The sequence below is a fragment of the Eupeodes corollae genome, chromosome 3 (assembly GCF_945859685.1).
Source record: "Eupeodes corollae chromosome 3, idEupCoro1.1, whole genome shotgun sequence".
NCBI classification, from domain to species: domain Eukaryota; kingdom Metazoa; phylum Arthropoda; class Insecta; order Diptera; family Syrphidae; genus Eupeodes; species Eupeodes corollae.
In genome coordinates, this window is record NC_079149.1 from 111,569,673 (window position 1) to 111,589,190 (window position 19,518).

The window sequence follows — 19,518 nt, forward strand, 5'->3', positions numbered from 1 at the left end:
CTTTGGCATTCACGTCTGGATGGTCTTCCTTAATTTTATTTTCAACCGCAGTCATAGCCTGAAAGGACCAACACATACACTGGAACGAAATATAATCTAGTTTAATTTTCTGAACTATGAACCGAATAACTTCGACCAACCGACGACGAGGATGACGACGATGCCATCGACCAACGACCAACTACGACGCCGAAGACCAAGACGAGAGGGTAAACTTTTCCATAAGGAAAGATAACCTATTAAAAATAATAAGCGATTAAGCAACTAACTGGGCTGGCGTATCGTTTTCATTTGCCGCTCTATTACTGTACTGAAGCTGAAGCATAGCCTGTCCTGTCTTGTGCTGGCCTGGCATGGCCATGGCCACTGCTGCTGCTGTGCATTATCTAAAACTATTAAAAGAAACAGGATCAAGGAAGGAAGATCTTAAAAGGATGAAACTTCAAGTGAGGGTGGAAACTGAAATGACTTTATGTACATACAAATACCTATATATGTATAACAACGAGCCTTAAGAATAAACCAAAAGATAAAGTGATTCTTATGTGCTTTGCGTCTTGCGTGGTGGCGGGACAAAATCCGAATCCTTTCGACGCAACTTGCAATTAAGACGGCGACAACGAAGACGACAATAACGACGACTGTGTTATTATACTAGATATACATACTTTCTACTCTGACGGGAGTTAGAAGTTAAGGGACATTAAAACCAAAGGGAAAAATGGGGGATAACTGTGTTGTATGTTTTTCAATTATCTGACATTTAAAGTTGGCTTTTTCAATAAAGTATTTGTAGTTTCTGTTTTTTGTTTTTATATCTTTCTCTTTTTGAATTCATTTAATGGTCGCTTTTGGTCGGAAATTAAATCTAAACTTTCGACTCGAGAGGAAATGAAACTTTTTGGTATAAATAAATAAAATTTGGGGTTGAAGATTATCGCATAATACCTTCCCTTACTGCCTATTGATTCTACCCTTTGGGTCTTATACTACCACCCATCGCTTTAGGACCATCGCTATCGCCACGCAAACCAAACAAAACGCGTGCAATGAATCTAAATGTTCTTCTATCTATAACAAAGGTCAAGATGATGTTGCTTTAAAATATCGAGAGAAGAAGGATGCTTTATTTAAAATATCCGCACTTTTACCATCGCATAGCGCATAAGGAGTTCTTCTATATTCAAATTGAAGAGTATTCCACTTGAGTACTGAAGTAGGTTTCCTAATGGATCTATTTATATTTGAAAATGTCAAAGTTTAAATGGAAAATGTGTCAGTACTGTATAGCTCTAGGTAGGTCCTTACATACAAATATTCCCATTTATGTATATATTACGTCTGGGAATCTGTGGTTTCAAAGAAAAGTTTTTGTATAATTGCCATTTGAGATTATAACTGGATTTATGTTACACCGATTGTGTAAGTTGTATAGTTTAAATTTAATTGCAGAAAGCTTAAATTAACTTTTCTTTAAATCACTCTTTTGTTTTTTGTTTGTATTGTTTTGAATAAAGCTTTAGTCATTATTGCAAAATTAATTATATGCTTTTATAGAAAGTAGTAATTTTTTTCAAAGATTTAAAGGATTGTTTTAAAATTAAATTTATCCATCTACAATTTTCACAACACGTTAATTAGTTTCACATGAACATACATGTATGTATTTCAAATTAAAAACAATAATACAGTTATTTTTATAGAAAACAGAGTCAATGGATTTGTAAATGATTTCCACCTAAATACAAAAAACTGATAATTGGCACAAAACAATTTTAAACCATTTATTCTTAAAAATTTTAAAATTCCTATGAATATTTATTTATACAAAAAAAAAGATTTACTATAGCAAAATAGATTGCATACTGTTTGTTTAATTTAATTGAAAACGGAATGAATTTTTAAATATTTTGTATTGTTTTTACAGGAAATCCAATAAATAAATAGATTATTTAGCTTAGCTTAAAAAATGAAATACTTGGCTATATAGAAGTTGTTAATTATTTACCATAAATTCAAAATGAATTAGGGTTAAAATGATTTATTAACTTCCAATAGGAAGTTATTGTAATCTTCCGATTTGTCAAATTGAAATTTTTTACATTTCTCGACGTTTCAAGGCCCCCTCGTACGTTCCCGACATTTATTTCGTCGTTCATAGCTCAAGAACCAGTAGAGATATCGACTTCACATAAATTTTTTTATACAGATTATAATGCAGAAAGATGCAGAAAGAACTCTCAGGAAAATTGAGTGGGTGGTTAACATAACAATTTAAAAAACAAGTGAACATTTTTGTTTGCCCAAAATATCTCACGAATTAATAATGCTAGCGACTTGAATTAATTTTATATTATATATTTTAACGGGATACCAAACAATTATATTTTTGTAAAAAAAATCCAATTAACAGGTTTCTTATAAATAAAAAAACTGAAAAAAAAATATTTGTTACCTGGAATATTTTGCGAACAAAAACTGACTTTATCACCAAAATAATTTTGTGCAACGAAAAATAACATTTTTGACATCTGGTAAAATTTTGAGAAACATCGAATTGACAGTTTTTTTTTATAAAATATAAAAACATATGAAAAAAACATTACTAAAAGTTGGTAAAAATTGACTTTCGATGTTTTGTTGATAAAAATTATGAAACCCACACTGATAACTTCCCATCTCGTCTGTCGATTTGTCTTGCTTAAAGGTTTGTAGATTTTCGTGTTGGGTAGAAAATTTGTCAGTTGAATTATTCTTAAAAACTTTAAAATTACCAACAATATTGTTCGGATCAAAAAACAGTTCAGTTTGAAAATCTAGTTTTGTTAAATATATTTTTAGTCGAAAACAAATTTTTATAAATTTTAGAAGCATTTCCAAAAATTTTTATAAATTGGAAAGAAATTAATTTGAGAGATATCAAGAATTTGCGCACTATTTTTTGTAAAAAACAGACCGTTTGATTTCAAAAAAAATATTTAATATTATAAACAATATTTCCTGTGAAATCAAATTAGTTTGAAGACAATAAATTCAATTTGTCAAAGCTATTTGAGTCGAAAGTAAATTTTTACCAAGTTTTAGCATCGTTGTTTTTTAAGGTTATTATTTTTTGTAAAAGAAAAATCTGTGGATAAGATTTTTCTCAAAATTTTACTGAATGTTGACAACAATATAAGATATAAGATAAAAGTACTTTTAAGCCAATATCTCAAAGTTTTGAAACGATATTTTAGACTAAAATCAATTTTTTTACTAATTTTTTTGTTTAGGTTTTTATTATTTGTAAAAAAAAAACTATCAATTAGATTTTTCTGAAAATTGTACTGAATGTTGATTACAATATTTTTTAAAAGACAAAAGTAATTTAAAGATAATATCTCGAAGTTTTGGAAAGATATTTGAGTAGAAAATCAATTTTTACCAACTTTTATTAATTTTTTTGTTTAGGTTTTTATTGTTTGTACAAAAATTGTCCATTCGATTTTTCTCAACATTTTTCCAAATGTTGCAAAACAATATTTCTTGTAAGAGAAAATTAGTTTGAAGCCATAATCGCAAGTTTTTGAAAAGATATCTGAGTCGAAATTAAATTTTTGCCCACTTTGAGTAATGTTTTTTTTTTTATTTTTATTTTTTATAAAAAAACTGTCGATTGGATTTTTTTTTCAAAATTTTATCAGATAAAACGCTTTTTTTTTTTGTTGCAAAAAATTGTTTTGGAGATGAAATCATTTTTATTTCGTAAAATTTTTAAGGTAACAAATTTTTTTCTCAGTTTTTTCGATTTATAATTTTTTTGTTACCAAAAATATAATAGCTTTGTATCACGATATAATATGTAATATAAAATTTAACTCAAGTCTCTATCTCTAGCGCCATTGGTTCGTGAGATATTTAGGGTTAACCAAAATTTTCACCTTTTTTTAAAACTGCTATGGTAAAAAAACCACCAACGCAATTTTCTAAAGAGACCATTCTGCATCTTTGTGCATTATTATCTGTACAACTTTAAGCTGCGCATCACTATCGAATAAAAAAAAAGTTTAAGGTGTTAAAATACAAAATCTCGGTGGTCAATTGTAATCACCATTTTAAGAAATAACATGGTCAGGAAACATCCTCTTTCTAAAATCTTCTTATTTCCTTGACTGTATTTATACCGTCCAATTCTTATCATAAAAAAGACATGTAATAAATCTTACCTCTGAAGCACAATCCATTCAACAATTTTAGAAGCAGTAAGCTCCAATCACTCCACCCAATGCGCTAAAATATTACCAAAACACCTACACGGTGACCATTCTGCTAATGAAGATGATTTTTCTATGAAAATCCTAATTATAAATTTTCGACCGAGCAAGTGCTACACAAAAAACGTCGTATGTTTCGAACTATGTCAGTTAAAGGTCGAATTTTATTTGTAGAATTTTAAGAAAAACCCTTGAAATTTTAGTGAAATTAATCCGGTTCTGAATTGGTCTTTTATTGCGATATATTTTCTGTGAATAAATTCGACATCTTGTAGAATATGAGAAAGAGTTTTAGAGCTGACTTAAGTGCGAACATTTCGCTGCAGAAATTTTTGCGGCATACGCTCTTCGTACTATTAAGACCAATTTCAGAGGTAAAGGCTGTAGGCCAAGGGACAAGGCAGTGTCAATATGTTACCAGTTGGAAGTTCAAACTATTACTTGTTTTTATCAAACAGATTTTACTGAACTTTTACAAATCTGACAGAGTTGAAAGATTTGAAAGTTTTCATTACATGCTAACAAAGCGAAATACATATATTTCCAAATATTGCCTTTTTATCTATGAATCTATTCAGAAGTGAGCATCAAAGCATTCATAATTTTGATGTGTCTTTAAATAAAAATACCATAGCTCTTTTCATGTGAAAAATTATTGTTCCAAGCAATTTGTATACCCCATACACCGCCTCCGTTGTTAACAAAAAAAGAAAAAAAAAAGCTTTTTCTCACCATATATTACTACTATGTACATTGCGAGAAAACGTATTACCCTATTATTATTTCACGGATATTATCCTTATTCAACTCAGCGAAGTTAATGTGGCTAATATAAAAACACACGCCCTCAGTTTTGATTACATTCGAAATTATTATTCGCGCCATTGATATTGTATAACAGCAACAGCTTTCCCAAGCCCTAATCACAATAATTTACATTAACACCATCGTTTGTATAGTCATCTTTGTCGTTGGCATTGTCGTTTTCGTCGTCATCCTCTCATCGTCATCGTGAAAATTCGAATTGGAGTTGGAGTTGTGGAGTCGTCATATCGTTTTCTATTGTTAACTTAAACATAGAAACCAAGATTGAAAAAGGTTGTTTTTGTGGTTTGATCTTACAATAACTTTATAAGAAGCCAAATAAGAGGTTTTCATTCAATATTTTTTTTGTTTGTGTTCTGTATAGTTGTATAGTTAAGTACCATAATATAATGTTCAAATGAAATTTAATGTTAAAAAGCAAAGTGCTCAATTTTATCGGAGTATTGGAAAATTCAATCGTTATTGAGCCAGAAATGTGGAAGGGGGATTGGTTTTAAATTGGTAATTTATTTCTCATTTACAAGTAAGTTAGACGAAAATGGTTTTTCGTTTGGCACAAAATAAAATGTAGGTATAACAATAGAGATTACGTTTCCTGCAAAACGGGGAGCTGAGTAGTAAACTGATACGAAAAAATTATTGACAGTTTAAGAATTCCATAAAAATTCCTTTAGATCGTTCAAATAAATCCTGGTAGACCTTACTATTGCGAGAAGTTAAGCCTTTCTTATCGTTAACAAGTATAGTTTGTATCTTATAAAGTCAAGTTTAAAACTAAAAAGGGAGGAACTTAAATTTGGAAAACTTACAAATTTATTTATTTTAGACTGTTTTAAGTTTCTTTATTCAAATTTTGATAAACGAATTTAAAGGTTATCTAAAAATTCTAAAAATAAAATAGGTTTTAGAAAAAGACGTTTTATTGAAAGTGCCCGAAGTAATTAAATTGTTTTTCATTAATAAAGTCTGAAAATCAGTTTTTAGGAAATATGTGTTATTATTTTAAAGAGGTAGTTAGGATAAATAACGATCCATATGTGTAAAATGGCTACACAATGATAAGAACTTTTATTATTTTTAAGGATAATGGTTAGAGTTCATAGGAAACCCTTTCTAACCCGTCGACACTCGTAAGCTTCTCATTTTTAGGAGAGGGTTTCAAGTAGAAGTTTAATAGATTTGTCTACTACTAGAAAAACACACTTTTATATATTCCTTTTATTCGTAATTTATAAATTAAATTAAGCACGTATTCTAAGTTCCATTGATTTAACATTATTTCAAAGGGTTTTAAAATGTTAACCGAATAAAAGCCAAAAACCTTGGATACAATACTCAGGGTTAACTCTAGCGTCAGTAAAAATCATACAGTTTCACGACATATTTTCTGTACATTCACTTGTTGTAGTTTAGGTATTATTGTCAAACTAATTGTAAAAGCACCACTGGATGAATTTGTTAACGAGCTGTAAAGAGGTTATTAGGGTCAAGAAGGTAGGCTTACGTTGTTTTAAAGCTAATCCAACTGAGGAAAACCGGAATAAGTCCAGGCAAGCTAGGGAGGCCTGCTACGGGCGTTCGACGGACTAAATTTTTACATGACCAAAAATTACGGAAAAAATACTGAATGTCCCAGGCAGTAAAAATGTTTGGTCATTTGTAAAAAATATGAGACATTTTTCCTCTTCCTATGTTCCTACGCTCGTTGTCAAAGACACTTCATTTGCTAGCTCTTTAGAGATAGCTAATCTCTTCGTTAAGCAGTTTGCCGCTAATAAAACGCTGCCAATGAGTGTGATAACTCCTCCTGTACTTAACGAATTAGTGATTCTATTGGGCAGTACTGTAGCGAGAGTTCTAAAAGATCTTAACATACATAAATCCACTGGTTCAGATATTATCCCCGCTATTGTTCTGAAAGAGTTGTTCTTCAACGCCGGCAAAACCACTGCGTAAGCTTTTTCATCTGTCCTACTCCTCACATCTCGAGCGGATGAAAAACAGCATTTGTCCAGCCTATTCCCACAAAAGGCGAATTTTCCTCACCGACTAATTACTGACCGATTGCACTTTCGTCCCTTCTATTTAGGTCATGGAAACGATGATTAATTATCAGCACAAGAAATATCTCGAATATCAAAAGCTTCTTAATGACCGACATTACGGCTTTCGTAGCAATAGGTCCAGTGGTGATGTTATGGTTCATCTCACCGAACAGTGAAACAAATCTTTACATCGTTTTGAAGAAAGTAAGATTATTGCACTTAAAAGCATTTGATAGGGTTTGGAATCAGGCTCTCTTATCGAAAATGCGTACTTTCGGTTTTCATGAATCCCTTTTTCATTGGATTAGTAACTACCTTTCGAATCGTTCAATAAAGTTTTATTGGACGGATTTAAGTCTGAAAACCACAAAATAAATACTGGTGTGCCCCGGGGCTCTTATCTATCTCCAACACTCTTTCTCATTTTTATTAATGATCTCCTGTCTGCAACTTCTATTTCAACACATTGTTTCGCTGACGATAGCACTCTTAGCTTTTCATATTCGTTCTTCTTTCAACATCGATCTTCTTCGGATGTGAAACTGCTACGGAAAAATATGATAAGCTCATTAAATTCCGACCTAAACAGCATTATACAATGGGTAATAAGAAACCGCGTGGAATTTAATGCTTCGAAAACCTAATGCTGTCTTGTATCGTTAAAGCGAGATATACCCCCTTACCATTATCCATAGATGGCACTTGCATCGAGGAGACTGAACATCTTGATATTCTCGGTATGTGTATCACCAACCACCTATTGTCGAACGATCACATACGCGATGTCCCCAAAAATGCCGCAAGATGTTTGGGTTTTCTAAGGCGATGCAAGAAGTTTTTTCCCCCTCTGCTCTGGCTGTTATCAACAAGACTTAAATTCGTCCAAAGCTTAAGTATAACTCCAATATCTGGGCTGGTGATCATGCAACTTACTTAAGCCTCTTGAACAGTATTGAACGTAGAGCATTTAGATTGATTGGTGATATTATTCATAAGATCATTTGAGTCGCTTGAACATCGTTGAAATGTTTCTTGTCTTGCCCTTTTTTACCGTTATTTTAATGGTTTATGCTGTAGAGAAATAGCCAGTTGCATTCCTCCCCTTAAACAGTTCAACCGTAATAATCGCGCTTCTAGGAATGATCATCAATATACCCCGAGCAATACTTCGGTCGTTCTGTCAAGAACAGATATTCGTTATTTAGCCGTACTATGTGAATGTGGAATGCCTTCCCACACTCTGTCTTTCCCAGCCATTGATGGGATATTCAAACGTTGAGAAATGCCACTATTATCAATTCGACAAACAGGACTGATTTCATTAACTTGAAGTTAAAGCCTGATTATGAAAGTTTGTTGTAGAAACAAAATTCATTGATCGTTAGTTTAAACCAGTCCAGATCCACTACCTCAGCTTCGCACTAGCTCACTCCCCCCTTACATTTAAGCTGCTAGTTCAAACTTCGATAAAATATCACAATCAGCTTTTAAATTTAAATTTTTGTACAGTTTATTTCCATATTTGAAATGCTTAATTATACAAAAATAAGTCATTGTAAATATGTCAAGTAAAATTAAACTTGAACAAGTACCTGAACATATCAAAAACTGATGAGAATCCTTAAATGTTTTGATTGCTTTATTATTTGACATAATTACCATGAACTTCAGAATTCTATATTTATTCGTACGTATACTTAAAGTAGCTCACATTTCATGCATTAATTTAGTTTTTCTTTCTATGTCTCTAAAGTTTTATAACCTCAAAACTCTACTTAAAACAAAATTTACAAAACCCTACTAACACAAACACAAAAAAAAACTTTACCTGTATTCAGCGAAAAATAAACTTTCCTTTAAACCACCACACCGTGGCATTTTTAAAAAATAAGTTTTATTCCCGCGTATAACATTTCATTTTTTACCCTCCTATGTGTACCAGGACCCATATTTAAAAACTCAAAACTAACTTATTTCTTCTTTAAGTTAGTTATAGTTATGTTCCTTGTTATAATATTGTATGTTACCATCAGGAAGCTATAGCACAAGAAGTTAAGAATTAATGTTACGCACGATGGCAAAACTTAATAATATCGCATTATTTTACATTAATAATTAGTTTTTCATCTCAATAATAGTTTCTCATACATATACTTTTACATGTAATAATAGATACGAGTATACGCTATGAACTTTTAACTTTGCTGATGCGCCTTGCCTTTTTTATGAACTCATTGCCTTGAACAAAATTCCTGAAGACGTAAAGATTTTATACCACCAGTGTTGTAGGTGTACAATGTTCATACATACATACATAGGTAAGGCATCCCCAATAGTCATTCCTTTATCCTGAAAAACTTTAACGCACATGGAAAAGCGTTGACGTGTTTGTTTTAAAAGTGTACAGGGGTGGATTTTTTAACTTGAAGGATTCTTTGTTAAAAGAAAATGTTTGCTTTTCTATTGAGAGACTTCTGTAAATGATCGTGAAAGTTAAAAGAGACCAATAGTTTTAAGAAAATTATGTATGGAGAAATAATAGTTCTGACGTACGTCAAATTCATCAAGTGGCTTGAAATTATCAGAATTTTAAACAGGGATAGCTGTCAAACTAGCTGTCATACTATTGAAGATTGTTTGACTATTTTTAGTATACTTTGGATAATGAAAACAAAGCGTTGACATTTATATTGTTTTCAAAATTCGTGCTCTGTTTGCTGAACTTGTAGAGCATTTTTAATATTAAATCAATTTTTGATATTAAATCAATTTAACTTACCATATATTTAACGGGTATACTAACACTCAAAATAGATGTTTTCGAAGTAAGCACAATCCTCTTTATATGCTTGAGACTCCAATTCATCACTAATTGTCACAAACGATTTGTGATTTTTGTATTCCTTATTTCATTGCAAATCTTGAAACCTTCAATTTGTTTAGCCAAAAGTTTGGGAGCCTCGAAGTTGATGTACTTTAAATCCGCTTCTGATTCAACCAAGTAGGAAAAGAAACTTTTAACTTTTTTTTGCTTTTTGTTTTCAAGAACACATCACCCCTCTCAAAAGCGTGAATGATCCTTTTTTTGGTATATTTTCGCACAGGAACAACATTAACTTGCTCATCAAAATGTATTATTCTCTAAATTATCTCAATTAGGTGTGTGCGTATTAAAATCACAAACTTTGGTTTTACGATTTTGAAAATTGCTTTCGCCGCATGATTTTTTGGGTTATTATCTTTTTTTGTTTTTGCTTTTTTCATTTTTAATATTTCGCCCTTAAGTAAATTACCTTACCTACCTTATTTCTTTTACATACCAAAAAACTTCTTTTGTTAAGAAAGTATTTACATGAAATTTTAACTGCCTTTTAAAAGAAAAACCTGCAATTTTGTTATAATATTAAACGTACTTGTGTTCTCTTTTGAGGGAAAGGAAATATACAATTCTGTGTGATTACCAGTTCATTTCCCTATGCTGAAAAACAAAAAGTATATCTTTACTTTTGCACTTATAACATCAAGGATTCTGTATTAAGGTGTTCCTTGTTTGTACTTATGTGTAGCGTGTTTTTTATTTTTATTTGGTAAAGAGAGTTACGTTGGTTGATGAACAAAAAAATATTATCTAACGACTTTCTTGAGTTATGAAAGAAAACTTCAACTTTATAAGTCAACAATGGAAATGACCAAAGCTTAAAATATAAAAATAAAAAACATAAGAACAAGAAAAACATTATTCAAAAGATGAGGTGGGGTGTGAAGATGATGGTTGGTTTTTTTGTGATTTAGCATAAGAACATTTAAATATTTATTGCTACAAAAAAGAAGGATTTGAATTATTTATATATCTACGTAAATATATATTATTTGTAGAAAGTAAGAACAGAGCTTTTTGTCAATTCAATTGTCCTGTAGCAATATGCCATAGGGATTGTTTTCTGTGTTTTTGTCAACTTTATCGTTTTCTTATATTCTCTTGTTTGAATTCAAGTAGCAAAAACCAATTATGGCAAAGTTACTTACCATAATTTCCTTTGATCGTATATTTTTGTTTTGTATTTAAGTTATAGCTTGTAGGTATAATGATTTCTTATTTAAGTGGATATAATTTGAATTTGATATTTTAGAGTCATTAAAAAGAGCCTTAGTATATTTTGAAATATAATAATTTTAACTCAATGTCTGCCTAAAGCAATAATTGATGGCTTTCAAATTCATATAAAACCTTAAGGTAAGGTTGAGTAAAATTGATAAAGTAATATTTATCTTATCAAAGAAATTCTTAATGTAGTTATTGAACAATAGTTTCTATGATTGTTATTGCCTGCATAAAGTCATATTACATACTTTTAAACTACAACTACTATTAGAATTAGTATTTGGGTAAATTTCTCTAAAATTTGTTTCTATTGATAAAATCTTTCAAATTATTAAAATCCCACTTGAAGAAGTTATAGTAACAGCTTATGTATGTTAAATCCAATTGTAACATTTTATTAACCCTGATATATATGAATAAAAGGTTTAAAAGTAGTAAGGACTGCCAGAGAGTAGACATTTTCAAATTCTTTACCATTTTGAAAAGTAAAATGTTGAGTGGTTATGTGTGGTTTTTATCTGCAGAAAGTAGGAGAAAAAGTGTTAATTCTATAACACCAATTTGGATGCTTCTTTTCGTAAAAACGTCTTTTCAAAAAATCTTACTATTTTTGCTAAGAAGTACTCACCTTGGAAATCAGTTTGATTATTTTTCAACATTGTTTATCGTAAATAGATGTTGACCAAGATTTTGAGTTATAAGCTCCAAAATAAACAATGACTTAAAAAATAACCTCTTGTACATTTTAACTAGTACAACAAAACATTTGTATGGCGTACAAATGAATACATGAGCTACATCATGCACATGCAACAATAAAACAATTTAACGCAGTTCGTAGAACTCAATTCCAATTCAATCGCAAACACTAAAAGAAAATTCCTTCGTTATTGTACTCCTGGTTAAACGCCTTTTATGAATAAAATGACTAAATTCACGTGCATTCACAGTTTTAATATTTGTTTTTAATTTACAGATGCAGTTGATAGAGTTTAAGAATACTTAAGTTTTCTGAGAATTTTTAATAACTTTCGGAATTTTCGTATGAATACATAACAAAAAAAGAAATCGAGTTCATTTTTTTGAAAATTCACAGAAAATTTTAACTTTATCAAAGGACTTATGCTTAACAGTATTGATGTGGAGTGCTTATTGAATGAAAATTTCTAAGAAAAGCATCAATTAAGGATTCAATAATCGATACATCTCTCTTTTTCTATTTGATCTTTATACAAAGAGGAAAAAAGTGTAAAACTCAATTTCAGCTTTTATTACAGATACAAAATATATCTTTACAAAAGCTCGGAAACACATTAAGCTATCAATGCTAGGTTTTATTGAAACTCGATATTAACATTTTTAAGAACTCTATTTTTACATTTCGGTTACGACTTGCATACATTTTCCCATAATTCTATACATTTTTTTTGTATCCATTTTTAGACTTTTATTTCTCCTAGAAATTTATCATAAATACTTACCACACAATTTTTAGTTTCCTTGAAAAGGACTTGTGAGTTTTATGAACAATTTTGCACTCAGAATCATACTTACTTACTTAGGTCCTCATATCTGTTAAGTCCGTTGGGAACCCCTTAAGGGGCATAGGGCCTCTACTAAGTCTACTCCAACTCTAGCCTAGTGACGCCGATTCCGCCTTGGCTGTCCTCGCCATGTGCTTCACGGGCGTCCAGCTCTTCTTCCTTCTTGTGAGAGCGGATTCAACTGCATTGCTTGGCCTGTAATGCAGTCGTTAGTTTTTCGAAGCGCATGTGCAATCCATTAACGCTTCGTATTATAGATTCTAAACTTTCCTGACCTGTCCTTCTGGGATTTTATTTGATATACGGTTTGGCCAAAAATTCTTAGGATGTTACGAAAACATCTATTCACGAAGTTTTGCAGCTTTCTTGTTATGGCTGAAGCAACCTTCCAAGTGCTGCATCTATAAAGAAGCACGGATCCGACATTTGTGAGAAACAGTCGTAGCTTTATTCTTAAGCTGATAGAGTTACTCCTCCAAATTGTTGACAGCATAGCAAACGCCGCTTTTGCTTTGACGATGTGGAAGATGACATCTTGTTCGGTTCCGCCTTTGATGGAAACGATACTTCCAAGATATTGAAGGATCTCCACTTTTTCCACCGGTTGCAAAAAAATATTTATTTGAGAAGATTGTCGGGTTCCGAGGCCAATCATTTTGTTTGCCGGAATTGATTTTCAGCCCCATAACTTCTACTTCACTCCACACTAGTTGTCATTTGATGGAGATCCATGATCTTATGACAGAGTAAGAAAACATCGTACGCTTAATCCAAGTGCTTTAAATACGATGTCAAAGTCAATTGGATTCCTCCGCTATACCTGACAAAGCTGCGCGCAGTACAACGCTTATCACTAATAAAAACAATATTGGTGACAGATCTTCGTTCGATCTTTGAACTGTAGCTGTACGCAATCTTAGGGTAGCTATCATTAAGTGGTGGTCACGGGCAAGTCCCATATCGGCGCCTCTTCTGTTTCAGAATCATGCTTATGAGAAATTAAAACTCAACTTTCTAAACCAAATTTTTTCTATTCTTAACTTTTTTTAGAAACCATTTTCATGTTTCTCCTCAAAATATAAAATATAGGCGTTTTTAATGTTATCTTTAAGATTTTAATACTTTTCCTAAAAACGGTCATAAGTTTGACAATTATGTTTGTTGGTCAATTGTTTTGTCCAGAAATTAACCTTATAAGTGAAGATACCTGCTCTAGAGCAAATTCAGAGGAAGAGGACAAACGCACGCATGATTGTCTATAGTGCAGTTAATAAAGATTTTCACCCAAAAAAAATTCCAAAAGTTTTAAAGTTTGGCACTCTTAAGCTTATTAAGGGATGTCTGGTGATGACCAAAAAAAAGTCCCCAAGAATCCAACGTGAGCTCTAGCAGCAGTTAAGAGAAACATATAGTTTGTTTTAGTTTTTTATGTTTATCTCGAAAACTATTTGTCGTATTAAAAAATGTTTAATTAAAGCTAATTCAATTTTATAAGAAAAACCTTTCATTCAACTTTATCCGCATTAAAATATTGGGTGGATTTCAGATGTTAATGTCCTATATTGGTTCAATAGGTTTTCTGATGAGTGGAAGTGGCCTGCAAGAGTTAATGAACACTATGAACGCCCCGGTTTCTGTTGAAAAGATGCTGCAAGGAAAAGCTTTTGCTAGAGCAGTTCTTGCTGCTTAAATACTAATACAGACATCTTTAGCTAATATAATCATGGAACAAGTAGACATAAGCCAACATAGACATAAGAACATGAGCACTCCCATTGCCTTTTATGTCAAGATTCGAGGTGAAACTGTTGTAAGATCCTTTGATAGCATTCCAAAAAATAAGTATAAGTAAACAGTCCGAAGGCTTAAAGATTTATATGGAGTATGATTTGGCTCCCTTTCTATTACCATTGTTTGATAAAAATGGAATGCGAAAAACAAAGAAGTCAGCGCTATGCGACATATTTACAATATCCACAACAAATATTGATTTCCTTGACTTTGACATTATTGTGGATGGTAGCTTCTTGCTACACAAAGATTCCGATATTTCAACAATTTGCTATTCCTACATTAAATACCTTCAAAAACATTATTAGTCAAAAGTTGTACTAAAGTGTTTGATGAAGATATAGACAACTGAAGTAAATATTGATCTTTTCTATCCATGGCACTTCGTAACCAAGGAATAGAGGTGAAAGAAGCACCAGAAGATGCTGACCTATTAATTATTCAAACTTCGATAGAAAAATCTGGGGAGACTGCAAACGTTGCAATGATAGGTGAAGATGTTGGTCTGATAGTTCAACTTAAGGCTGGATAACCACCATACAAGGAAATAATTTGTGGATATAGTTATTTATAACCTAATACTATTTTTTCTTCAGGAAATTCAATAAGCTTCAATTTTGAAGAAGATTATTTTTTGATACGACTAATAGTTTTCAAGAAAAACTCGAAAAACCGAAAAAACTGTATGTTTCTCTTCACTGCCGCTTGAGTTATTGTAAAAACTACAAGAGGTACGATACAATTTAAAAAAAAAACATTTTCTTATAAAATTGAATGACCTTTAATTTTGTGGAACAACATTTTTTGATACGACAAATAGTTTTCGAGATAAACGTGAAAAACTGAAACAAATTCCATATTTCTCTTAACTGCCGCTAGAGCTCACGTCGGATTCTTGGGGGCTTTTTTTGGTTAATCACCAGACCAAGTTTCAAAACTGTTGGATTTTTTTTTCGAGGTGAAGGCAATTTTTTTCGTTCAATGACTGGGCTAATATGTTCGTTTACTCCTTCATCAGTTTAAGTTTGTACGAGTCTAGTTCCATAGGACTATAAACAATTCTAATATTTGTGGTTAACGAAAGGCCGCATTCATTTAAGTAACGTAAAATCGACTATCTACAATTTTTCTGTGGACCCTTAGACTCAAATCTAGCAACATTAGCTTCATGGAAGTCTTTTTTGGAATTAATTTCATTTAATCTTTCTTAGAACAATATCTACTTGGTGTTTCAAAGTAAATATTTCCCCTCATCATGCAACAGTAACGAAAAAAATTATTTAACTTTCAAAAAACTAACTCTTTGTAACAAATCCATATATATACATATATGCACCTTAATAGCCATTTTTATGGCAAGTTGTACTTATATATACTTTATTAAACAAAGTGTACTTTCTGTACTTCTTTTTAAATATTATCACCATTGCTTAACTAGCATTTTATCCTCATTACTCCCCATTATCCTTCTCAGATGTACAGTACACACCCAAAGCTAATTTTGCAAAAGGACAGAATCTAAAGGATGAAAAAATATGGTAATTAGTCATTGTCTTTTGTGTTGACTGGACATTGTGTCTGTGTCATTGACAAAAAGTATCTACCTACCCAAAGATTTGTAATAAAATGTGAATGGTTATAAATTGTTACAATTAATATAAGAGGATAATATATACATATGCATATTATATAATCGTACATATCTGTATAATGTGCCCTTATACTATACATACATACAAAATATATAGCCAGAAGCTGAACGCTCATTAAGCACTTTGTACTTAAAGTATGGAAAAGTCTTAATGGCTTTTAATGGAAAATATATTATCGTTTCTTTCTCGATGTGTGACTTTATGCTTGACTATATTATTATGTATGTATGTACAAGTTAACATATATGTGAAGGACTATGTTTATAAATATACATTTTTCGAGTGGGTGTAGGTACATTGTGTACGCTTCGTCACTTCTGGAAAAAGAGTCAGCTTTATACTCAAAGGAGTTTATGTTATGTTGGAGGTGGTAGAGTTGGGTGGTGGTGCACTATATACGTATGCATAAATATGGTTTGTGGAGGCTGAGGCTGCAAACTTTGAAACTTTTGTACACATATACATATGACGAACATATACACAAATAAAGAGAAGGTCTTTTGTAATAAATTAAAAACAATTAAAAGTTCCTAACGCCATTCTATTTGAACATCCAGACATTGTTTTGTTTTTTTTTTGTTTTCTTGTTATGTTATGTTATGTTCTTTGGCCTTAAAAGTTTTTGCACGTACTCATATGTACTGATGTTTGTTGCATAACACCATCACATCAGGTTGAAGTTCTTTGTTGTCTTTTGGTTATAAATGTTATAATATAACTATGAACACTCTTGATCCCGACTTAGTGTTATTCTGAAGAAACACAATGTCATTGTCTCGGTCAAAAACGCCACATTTGCTTATCCAGTATAAAATATGAGCCTCGTGTCGGTATTTTTTGAGAGACTTTTGGATTCAAAATGTCATTCATAAATACAAGAAATACAATATAAGAGATACTTGTATCTGATTTATTTCAGGCTTGCTGGTACTCAATCAGCCGGAATGCTTTGTTCAAGATAACCAACCATATCAATAAGAACCAAGACACCAATCATGCGTAAATATTTGACCCGAAAAGGAGACAAAAAAAAACAAGAACTTAAAGCTAAATATATACAAAAACACATATACATATATAAAATAAAATTAAGTTGTTGTTGAGAGTTAAATGAAATGGTTTGGTTTTATAAACCTTGTCAAATAAAATAATTATTTTTGTTTGTGATATTGCTGCAGTTTTTGAAGCATACGAAAACTTCGAAAACAACACAAAAGTAGCCACCACATACAAAAATAAGTTTTTAATTAAAATTTACCAATTTAAAATTTATTGCTTGACAATATTTTATTTAAAAATAAACAAAAATAAAATACTATCTGACCTTTTAGAAGTTGTTCAGCCTTTATTAACTTTTGTTGATCCTTGTGGTTTATACTTAACAAACAAGTAAAAAGTAAGAATTTGAAATTAAAAAGATGATCAATTTTCTGTTTGAGTTTACATTTTTAAATTTTTTATTATTTAACAAATTCAATGTTACATTAAAAAAAAATATCGTATCTTATTTTCTTTCTTTCAGGTTACAATCTGTCATTGCAAAGTGAATCAAACTTATCGCAAATTCTCAACACGACCAACTTCTTTCTTCCCGATTCTTGGCTTTGGCCGTCGTGGAAAGTCACAAAAGTCGCACAAGCATTGGCTAAGTGGCAAAGCAGGAAGTGGTCCAAGCAATGGTGCTAACTGCAATGGAAATCCCTTAAAATCAGGTCGAGGACATGTTCCTGGTACAGGATCAAATCAATATCATAGCCAGAGTACGACTGGATTACACCAACCACCACAGCAAGCCCATACAAGACCGTTTCAACGCCATCTGGCAATGAATCTAGAAAACGATATGTACTATACGGTGGACTTTAGTGAACATTCACAACACTCACCCCTAATACAGTGAAGAGATAGACCTATGCGACAGCAGCACCGGAGTAGCGCTGGTAGTAAAAAACAGTGCTGAATGAGGAAAACAATGTCACTTAGATCTATTAAAAATGAGAGTTTAGATATATTTAAAAAGAAACAGAAATAAAATATGAATAAAACAAAAAATTAAAATATTAGAAATAAAATGCAAAATTTGCCTTTATTTTACAGCAAAATAAATGCAAAACATAATGAAATATAAAATTAAATCGCATACGATTTGGAAGTGTGAATAAAAACATAAATATTTTGTTCAAATTTTGTCTTTATTTATGAAAAAAATAAAAATTGCTGTTATATTGTAAAGATTGAAGAAGACGAACAACCAAATCGTAAAAATTAGCAAAACTAACTGTTCTTATTTTGATATTTGATAAATTTAAGAAATTGATATTAGAAATCACATAAATAAAAAAATCTAGCAGTAATTTAAAGATAATCACAAAATTGTAAAAAAAAAATAAATACGCTCAAGATGCCAAAAAAAAATGAACATAAAAAAACTATAAAATTAAAAATTATTTTAACTCAAAAAATTTGTAATTAAAACGTAAATTAAAATAAATAAAAGGTGACTAGAAATTAAGGCTTTGGTTTTAAATTGCAGCAAAGTTATAAATGGTTAAGCATGGAATTAAAATATGAAATTTAGTCAAATAATAACGCCATTTTAAAAAAAAAATTTATTTTTAATGTTAATTTTAATTTTATGTTAAACATTAATTCTAGTTCAAAATTTACGAAACTTTAATAACCACACTTTGTTAATATTATTTATTTGTTTGTATTATATTTGAGTGAAACAGACAGCGCAGTTAAGTGTATAACTGTATAGTGGCGTTATTTATGTTTTTGTTTTCGAAAATAAACAATTAAAATATACAACATTTTTGCTTTAATTTTGCTTAGTACCTGCTGTGTAGTACACAAATTGCATAATTTATAAAAGCTGCGGATTGTAATTTGAATAAATATTTGTTTTTTTTTTTAAACACAATGTTATGATAAGTATTTTATAAACAAAAAAATAAGTTTTGAGTTATTAAATATAGAAATAAAGTCTACACAAGAGTGTCCTGTGAAAAAAATAAACAAGATTTTGGAAATCATTGTTTTATTTTATAAACATTTTCATTATTGGTAAACAATTTAGGATTTTTTTTTAAACAGATATGTCAACTAGTAAGCAAAATTTTAAGTACTTACTTTTTTTATTGATGGTTCTTAGAAAAAATTTTTTTAGTGAAATTTTTGGAAATAATCTTCTGTTTTCGAATTATTTTTAAATCCTTCAAAGGTCTCTTGAACAACTAAACGATAAACGCAAAAAGTTGAAGTTGAATTATATGAAGAAATCAAATATTGACAGAACATTGTTAA

At 30.8% G+C, this 19,518-nt stretch overlaps 1 protein-coding gene across 1 annotated transcript in view; it reads left to right on the forward strand.

Annotated features, from left to right (window-relative positions):
* The window catches only part of LOC129951310 (serine-rich adhesin for platelets), a 194,464-nt gene extending 175,227 nt beyond the window's left edge, over positions 1-19,237 (forward strand). Inside the window, exon 12 of the mRNA XM_056063403.1 lies at positions 17,735-19,237. Within this exon, the coding sequence (XP_055919378.1) occupies positions 17,735-18,112 (378 nt within the window). The 3' untranslated portion in view covers positions 18,113-19,237. The remainder of the gene's footprint in view (positions 1-17,734) is intronic.
* Positions 19,238-19,518: the final 281 nt, after the last annotated feature.